This window comes from Prunus dulcis, chromosome 4, assembly GCF_902201215.1.
Source record: "Prunus dulcis chromosome 4, ALMONDv2, whole genome shotgun sequence".
In the NCBI taxonomy this organism is placed as follows: Eukaryota; Viridiplantae; Streptophyta; class Magnoliopsida; order Rosales; family Rosaceae; genus Prunus; species Prunus dulcis.
Window position 1 is genome coordinate 14,735,297 of NC_047653.1, and position 9,566 is coordinate 14,744,862.

General features: G+C 36.3%; 1 protein-coding gene across 3 annotated transcripts; it reads left to right on the forward strand.

Moving 5' to 3' along the window:
* The first annotated feature begins 2,039 nt into the window (after positions 1-2,039).
* On the forward strand, positions 2,040-6,644 carry LOC117624050 (microfibrillar-associated protein 1-like). Of its 3 annotated transcripts, none has more exons than XR_004585274.1 (4): positions 2,040-2,221; positions 2,771-4,039; positions 5,876-6,129; positions 6,414-6,644. XR_004585274.1 is itself a non-coding variant. In XM_034355173.1 (3 exons), the coding sequence occupies exons 2-3, from the start codon at positions 2,853-2,855 to the stop codon at positions 5,988-5,990; spliced, it is 1,302 nt and encodes a 433-aa protein (XP_034211064.1). In that variant the 5' UTR covers positions 2,040-2,221; positions 2,784-2,852; the 3' UTR covers positions 5,991-6,225. The 3 variants fall into 3 exon arrangements, 1 of the variants encoding a protein (XP_034211064.1); XR_004585273.1 differs by having other exon boundaries at positions 2,784-4,039; XM_034355173.1 differs by lacking the exon at positions 6,414-6,644 and having other exon boundaries at positions 2,784-4,039; positions 5,876-6,225.
* The last annotated feature ends 2,922 nt before the right edge of the window (positions 6,645-9,566 follow it).

Below are 9,566 nucleotides of genomic sequence, written 5' to 3' on the forward strand. Positions count from 1 at the left end.
CAAAACCCCAGCTATTTACAACTGACCTACTAATTCAATAGCTCAAAGCCACATCTCAAGACACCCAATACTCTACCACTCCTGCATAATATAATATCTAAAGACACATCTCAACACACCAGATAATCATGAGACAGCTTCAGCTAGAATGGGAATGTGCGGTAGCACAAGCCTAATTGAGAACAATTCAAGACTAACGATAGAAATCTATCTGACTAGAAAGAGTTTTAAAAAACAAGAAGACATCGGGAAAGAATTGATTGACTTCAAGGTATAATGTAATGGAACATCCTATGAATTAGTGGCAACCACAATAATGACTCCACTATGGCCCTCCTTTCAAATGTAAGAAAATGAATGAAATTGGCACCATCCTTTCAGTTTTTTCTTAACAAAATAAGAGGTCTGTATGTATTCTCTACTTTATCGATATCAAAGATAAATTAATAAATAAACCATCAAAACTGTATAAAATGTTTGTAAGACATGTACAATTACAAAATTATAAGTTCTCCTCAGAAACAAAGTTCTCTAAGCATCCATACACAAACAAGAAAAGCAAAAGCTTAAAGAGTTAGCTTATAGCAAAATCAATGTCCCCATTTCTCTAAACCACACCTGTTGGTGGTAGGTTCCCATCTTCACTCATTTCCCGCTTTCTTTTAAGCAGACAATGATCAAGCACAAAAGAGCAAACTTTTAAAGAACTCATATTACACCACATATAGTTCTAAAGAAAACTTATCCATATCCAATATGCAAGCCCTAAAGTTAGTAAACAGAGTTATAAAAAAATATGTCAAATTAACAAGCATTATTCTCAAACAAAAAGTATGATATGGTTGGGAGTTTACAAGTTCAAAATGATATACACAGGTTAATTGTCTTAGACTTTAGATATCATCTTCAACAAAGAAAATACATACCGATTAGACTTGTAAGAAGGTTAAATGCAATGGTCATAAAGACCCATAGTAAGCCACAAAATACCAATCAATAACTGCTACAAAAACCATAATAAACTAAAAATACAACAGCACTAAAATGCCAACACAACATCACTACATTAGCAATACACTAGCAAAAAAAAACAACAATACGACATCAATAGCAACAGCAAAACAACAGCAGTGCAAGCATCAGTCCACAAAGAACAAACCCATTCACTATTTCAAACAAGGAATCATCATACTAAGATCATTTCAGAGAAACCCAAAAACCAATTTCAGTGAAACCCCTAAACCAATTTCAGAGAAATCCCTAAACCTTCAACCAATTTCGAACAAACCCCTGAACCAATTTCATAGAAATGCATAAACCCTAAACCAATTTCAGAGAAACCCTTAAACTGTCAGAAAATGACGATGAACAGTACCTGTTCAAGGTGAATGATGGAGTTGAGCTTCGATGAACAGATTTCGCTGGGAGAGGAAGAGAGAAGTGAGAGTTAGAGCTGAGCGACGAGAGATTAAGAGCTGAGCGACGAGAGAGTGAGAGCTGATCGACAAGAGATGAGAGAGTGAGAGCAAAGCGATGAGAGAGTGAAGAGAAACTGAGAGACGGAGTCAAGAGAGAGAGCTGAGAGAGAACTTCAGCAAAACTGATAGAGAACTTCAGCAAAAGTTATATGTGTGTAATAAGGGGACAATAAATATATATTTATAGGTTCAGTCCCGATCTCTTGGACCACAGGAGTCCAAGAGATTGTGGTCACCCACCGTTGGATATTAATCCAATGGTTCAAAATGATATATATAAATGCAATATGACATAAATGATTATTACCCGATTCAAGTTAACCGTTGAATTTACATCCAACGGTGAGTGACCATAAATCTCTTGGACTACAGGGGTCCAAGAGATCAGGACTGTTTATAGGTTATAGTTCCAAATTTTTTTAAAAAGGGTGGTATTTTCAGTTACAATTATAAAAATGGTGGCATTTAGAGCTATTTCCCAAAAAAATTCGCTCCAACTCTCTCTCTCGATCGACCCAAAAAAAAAAGAAAAAAAAGAAAAAAAAAAGGGATCTCTCTTTCTTTCTCTCGCTCTCACTAGCTTTCTCCTTCTCTCTCTCGCTCTGATTTTCTCTGTCTCTCTCCCGCTCTGACCCTCTTTCTCTAATGGTGGAAATCTTTCTCTAGCTCGCTGTCTGTTTATCAAACTCGCACTATCTTTCTTGCTGGCTGCTCTGGTCCCAACGTCTGAAGCTCTGTGACAGGTAATAACTCTCATTCTCTTAGGATTATGGTCTTGCCGTCCAACAAATTAGTATATCAAAACAATTGTTGTGTCCCTAATTTGATTTAGGGTTAAATTTGTTGAATATTGAGTTGGGGCAAGTTTTCTGAATTTTTTTTCTGGATTTTGCTTGAAAATAGGACTAGCTAAGGAGCTTTGCTCTTATTCGTGATTACAACATAGACAATAAGAATAGCATTCAAGTTGGGGGTTGGAGATTTGGAGTTGGAAAACTAATTCTTTTCTTAATTTATTGTGTAAAGCTCCTCTACCTTCGTAATGCTGATAGCTCAAAGTGAATTCTTAGGTTTTCAGGCAATTTATATAAAAAAAAGAATATCTGGCTTTTTGTGCTCTAATAGCCACAACAATAGATTTGATGAATTATCTGCATCGTTTGTCATTGGCACTGTTCTTTGTCAAGTTTATGTTATTTCGATAGCGAGTAAAAAACACTATTACATAGCTCAGGCTTTAATATCTTTGGCTGACACGGCGCTTTCTATAACTCTATTATAACCTATTATAGTGTTTTTTTTCAGCGCTGTCTATGAGAAGTTGTGGTGTAGTGATTTAAACCAGTGTTTAGAGGGTGTCTATAAAGTGCAACAATGTCGGTAACAGCAGGTGTTAGTGATACTGTGATTGCAGTCAGGGATAAGCTCAGAGGTAAAATTGGGCAAACAAAAGTTAAAAGGTATTGGCCTGGAAAAGCTCCCGAGTGGGCAGATGATGCCGACGAAGATGGGGATATTAGGATGTCCGCAGCTGCTTCATTGGAGAAAGCTTTCCCCATGCAGGAATATTCTGATGTTGTTAGAAAAGATGATCCTAGACTGCGCCGTTTGGCTGAGAGCAGGATAGATAATCGTGAGGATGTTCGAGCTGATCATAGGCGTATCCGGCAAGCTGAGATTGTTTCAACAATTGAAGAAGAAGCCAAGAGGCAGGAAGGGTTAGAAGCGGAGGAAGAGGACGCGGATGCTTTGGAGGAAAGAAGAAGAAGGATCAAGGAGAAGTTGCGTCAAAGGGAGCAAGAAGAAGCTCCACTACTTCTGTCGGAAGACGAGGAAGAAGTAAAGGAAGAGGAGGAAGAGGAGTCTGAGTATGATACTGACTCAGAAGAAGAGCTTACTGGTATGGTGATGTTGAAGCCTGTCTTTGTGCCCAAGTCAGAGAGAGATACTATTGCTGAACGTGAGCGACTTGAGGCTGAAGAACGAGCCCTTGAGGAATCAAGGAAGAGGAATTTGGAGGAAAGGAAGAGAGAGACAAAGCAGATTGTGGTTGAGGAGATTCGGAAGGACGAAGAGATTCAGAAGGGTTTGGAACAGGAAGGAAATATTGTTGATATTGATACTGATGATGAAATAAACGAGGCAGAGGAGTATGAAGCTTGGAAGGCAAGAGAGATAGCCAGGATCAAGAGGGATAGGGAGGACCGGGAAGCAGTGATAAAGGAGAAGGAAGAGATTGAAAGGGTTAGAAACATGACAGAGGAAGAGAGGAGGGACTGGGAGAGGAAGCATCCGAAAGCTGCACCACAACCAAAGCAGAAGTGGAGATTTATGCAGAAATATTACCACAAGGGTGCTTTCTTCCAGTCAGAACCTGATGACTATGCTGCAACTGTTGGAACAGATGGAATTTACACACGTGATTTCTCTGCCCCAACTGGAGAAGATAAGATGGACAAAACAATATTGCCCAAGGTCATGCAGGTCAAACATTTTGGTCGTAGTGGAAGGACGAAATGGACTCATCTTGTCAATGAGGATACGACTGATTGGAACAATCCGTAAGTTCAATTTCTTTAATGCATTAACCACTCTGGTTACCTATTTTATATTTGTGTTGAATTCATTAAACACCACAAGCACTATTATATTTCTTGTTTTCTTAAGGGAAGTTAGAGTTTGTGTCAGTTTACCCACAGTTTATTTGAAGTGAATACGAACGGAAGGGCTAATCTTACTGAATTTCTCAGTCAAATCGTAAGATTTTATGGGTTGGAGAATAGTAAGATTTGAGGACATTCATGTAGCACTTGATGAGCATTAGTCTTGTAGAAAAGTATGTGTGGTCCAATAGCAGTATGGTGATTTATTAGCACATATGCCTATTAGTTTAAATAGTTTGATATAATAATTAAACAAATAGGTTATATTCATTGATAAGTAAAATTTGATTTATAAAATGCTTTAGGGAATCAAAAAGAAAATTGGTTATGGTAAATGTATAATATCACTGTATTTGACTTTACTGATGGTCAACATTTTTTACTTTTTATTTTTTGGTCAGAAGATGGACATAAACATCACTTAATTCACCTGTACAAGTATTCCTAACCAAAAACTGTCTTTCACTTTGATCTAGAAGCCCATGTAACTTCATTCTCCTATACCTGTTGAGAGATTCGATAATTTTATATGTTTCAAGAGTGAAGTTCAAAGTATGATAAATGATCCCATCCAACTACCCAGGACCAGATGATCGAGAGTCTTTTTATTTTTCTGTAGTTAATGCAATTTATAGATGTCATTTACATTTATTATTTTGGAGCTCTTTAATCATCGTGTTTAAGTCTCTGTCACATGATCAATGGTATAGGCATAATTCAGTATTCCTAAACATGTTAATTTGAGTCTTCCAATGGTTCGTGTAAATAGTCCTTTTAAAAAGGACTAGTTAGTAAGGTTTGAAAATTAGTGAACATCACATAAAGTTTTCTATGATTTCCCGCTCTCATGTGTAGCTTGAATGATATTGGAGAGAGCCAAAGACACCTTCTGATCTATTGTTAGGAGTGATCCAAGAAACTTATAGTAGTGATGCCAAATTCCATATCTTTTTGCACTTCTTCTTTGCCCTACATCATTATATCTGTATATGTTTTCAAGACTCCAAAGTCCGGTTGGGCAGGAATCCATAATCTGTAAATGGAATGACAGGAAAACAAAAATAAAAAAGAATAGCCATGGGTTGAGTCAAAATTTTTGGATAATAAGCTAAAACTTCTTCAACAATATATAGAAAAACTACATTGATATTGTTGTGGTCATAGGAATAATTTAAAATTTTGGAACAAAGCATTGGTGGCTTAACTTTGAAGTAATAGAACATGGGAAAAGTTATTGTTCTTTTCTATTTTATTAGCAATTTGTTATGGTCATATTCATATTCTTACTTTCATTTCTATATCAACATATTTTGGATGGGTTCTATATGTCAGTATAAGTATTATTTTTTGGTGGTTGTGTCCAAAGAAGGATGTTCCACCAACTCTAAACTAACCGAATGAAGTCTAGATCAGTGCTGTCTTGTGGTATGAATATATATTAAATTGATATGAATTTTGTTTGAGGGAGAACAAAAGTTGAGTTGTGAATAGGTGAACATACCATACAAATTCTGATGAATTTTTCATAGGGCTTTTTCCCCTTTTCGGTAAAGGAAGTGGCTTGGAATACCTTATAGGTATTTTGGGGAATATAACTGTATCATCAGTAATAGGATCCACTTTGGCTTCTCTTTTAATCTTAAATTCCAGACTATGTACATCTGAATACGTTTTATTTGATCCCGAAATTTTTTGCCAAACAAGCACATTTATTTACCGTTTTCTGTATTTCAGATGGACGTACAATGATCCTCTTAGGTCAAAGTATAATGCTAAAATGGCAGGAATGAACGCGCCTATTGCAAAACCCAAAGGAAGCAAGAAATTGAAGGATTGGGAGTCTCGTTGATTTATAACTACTCATTCATGTGCAAGAAGCTAGGTTTTGTAATTTATCTGATGTTTTCATGACAGAATACAAGTTTGTGGGAGAATATTACATTCTTCAGTGTATTTTCGCAATGTAGGACTGCTCAGGGCACAGCCATGTAAGATTTCTGGTCCATTATTATGATAATTTAGTATGACTTTAGATTAGAATTAAAATTATAGAATTCGATCTGCAACTTTAACTTGATCTCATATGCCTGGACTATTTTGATGCTCTTGACCACCTAACTTTTGTGCCTGGGTTGGTGAGTGAGCAAATACAGTGAAGTGGGGGATTTTTTTCTTTTGGGAATTTAGTGAATTATAATATGGATGTTGTCATTGGGGCTTTGTTGTGTTTTGTTGTATGTTGATCTGTGTTTTGGAATTCTGGCATAAACAGATTGCGCTTTCTTGCTCCAATAAGTGTACCAGTGGATTTTGCGGTTTGCGTTTCGTTCTTTTCATTTGGGAGAAGTTCAAAGGGTAAGTGTTTAGGAGTATTTTGTCTGCTAGAGATATTTTATTTATATTAATGTGACGGATAGTCGGTATAGTTACTAGAACATTCCTTTTCTGTGGTATCATCTTTCATCAGATTCCTGATAAACAATAATAGATATGATTTTTTTTTTTTTTTGGTTATTGTTGATAAACAATAATAAGATGCCTTGCATATACCGTTCATTTTAAGAACTTTGTAAAGGTGAGGCAACAGCCCTCTCCCCTCCCCATTGTATAGAGGCAAATTATGTTCTTGATTTCACTCCTGGTCACTAAAAATAGAATGGCATTGTTTTGGTTTAAAAGCAAGCAGCTTTCAGTGACCAAACTAAAATGGATCACTACTTAATCTCAAATATTGGTGTGATTTAAAAGTGGAAGTAAATGTGTAAAAGAAATTCATTGTGGTCAACAAACATTAGTGACCGAATTTGCATATTTTGTCACTGATCCTACGCTATTAGTGACCGGTGACTTGGTCACTATTGACCTTTTTTCTTGACCGGTGACTTAGTCACTATTGACCTTTTTTCTTGACCGGTGACTTAGTCACTATTGACCTTTTTTCTTGTAATTACATTAACGAAGCGTTTTTCTAATCTCTTTGTTGAAAGTGATTGTCAAAAACATACTAAACTTTTACAACAGTGGCATTTATTCCATTTATTGACTTTTTGCAAATTTTGGACATCATTAATAGAACTTTTGTATTTGGTTTCTGTTGTGAACTAAAGAGAAATTGGAGAGAATTTAGAAGCATTCTACCAAAATCCATCTGTTACAATGAGGAGGGATGAACCCTTTTGTAGGCAAAGCCTCTTCTAACATGTGGGCTCCACCTTCATTTACAACACTCCCCCTTGGAGACCACAAATGATACGGAATATGCCTCGTTAAAAACTTTGCCAGTAAAAACCCAGTGGGATAAAAAAACTGGTCGAAGGGAAAAAGAGTACATAACCATGTGAAACATAAAATTCTGTGTATATTGACATGCGTGCGACACTGCCTCGTTAAAACCTTGCCAGGAAAAACCCAATAGGATAAAAACCTGGACGAAGGAAAAAGAGTACAGTGTGTAAAGGTCTTTATTGACAGCACGCTCTCCCTGATGCTTGGCAAAATATCTTTAAGCCATACTGTTGATCAGCTTTCTGAATATCATAGTTGACACTGCTTCTGTGAGTCAATAGTGCATGAAGTTCTTTATTAATACCACGCTCCCCCTGATGAATATCTCCCCCTGAAAACTTCATGACTAGCTTTTTCCAGTAAGCGACCATAGAGATTTCCAGAGTCCGCATATCTTAGAACACTTGGGCTATTTATAAGTTCACTCAAAAATATGCCCGTATATGGTGTTATGTTTAGATAGCATCAAATATGCTTCACATCATCCCAAAATGAGGGTGATGGGGTTGAGCTCTATCTGGAAAATACGATGTCTGGTCCAATATACTTCCGGAAAATCCTTAAAGTGTCCGACGGATAATCCTCATAAAAATACTTCAATACTCTCTTAGTATAAGCAAGAATCTCGTTTCTCGATCTTTAAGTCGAGACAAATATTTCTTGAATTCTTCAGAAGCTTTAATGTGTTGCAAACACATTATAATCAATGTACTCACTGAGGTAATTTATGCACATTAGCATTGAGTACAGATTTTGTGCTTCAAGCACATGTCATTCAGGGACTTGCTTCATGCAATTTCAATCCTTTCAAGGATTTTGTTTAAAGGGATTAAACTTTATGACACATTAAATAGCTGTAACCCAGCTATTTATACATCTTTAGGGAATCACTTCAGGTGATATGCTCTGTGCATTTAATAACCCTTAAAGATAACATGTTGGTCTCCGTAAATGTGCAATAAAGGGGCACAATGGAATCTATAAATATGGAGAAAACCCAACATTCCTTGTTTCTGCCAGAAACATTGTGTCATACAAAGTAGGTATATTCCCTTTTATTTCGAACACCCAAGTATAACTTTCAGTATTAACAAATTTTGGGGTTCGTACTGTGGGTTTGTTCTTTCACGTTCATTCTTATCTATAATGGAATTACCTCATTCCATTTTGGCCAATGATATTGTCGACATTTAATAATTGAACGTGGTTCCAATCAACACAACCCATTGATGATTTGAGTAGCTACTCCAAAATCAAAATTTGCCATTCATCAATTCATGATCCCACCATTCTCATGTGCATGCGCATGCATCAATTATAAGCATTTCTTTGCTTTTGGGTACCCAAGCCACTTCATGGGGCTTTTATGATGTGAGAATGTGGATTATAACCTCCAATGGAGCGTTATTTTACAGTAGGGCGTGAATAATCTCCATTTAGGGAGTTGGAACATTTAGAACCCATATATCTGTCATGCTGCAGGCATGCCATAGATTAATACATACATGTCAATTAATTTCTGGGACTTTAACCCATATAATTTGCTACGCATTAGGCGTGCACAATATCAATATTGACATGTTAAAGGATTGTCCTTTTGGGACTTCAATCCATATCATTTGCTACGCAACAAACGTGCATCATATTGATCACTGCTATACCCATATTCTGTTCTTATGGGACTTTAATCTGTGCAGTGTATTATCAATGTATCCAACTTGCAATTTGTAAAATTTGCATTAATAATTCATGGATACATACAAGCCATTCTTTTGGAACAGACTTATCTCCCCATTTGGTTACCTTTCAAGATAAAATATCAAATAAGTATATAAGCATAAAATAACACAAGTATTGCTTACATCCTTAGGTGGGAGAAACTTTTCTCAAGTATCATTCAAACTTGTATCGGCCCAGCAAATATAATGTAGTGCTTGATGATCTAGTTATATCCTGCAAGAGCAAAAATCACAATTCTTTTGCCTCTGTCAAAACAAATAACCCTAAGAGTTAGGATCACTTCATGGATTCTTTCTTCAGATGTTCATTCTAAAGAAATAAAATCTCTTATGAACAGAGAGTTACAAAAAGAGAAAAAATGCAAAAAAATTGTGATATTGATTGCAAGATAAGGTAAGCA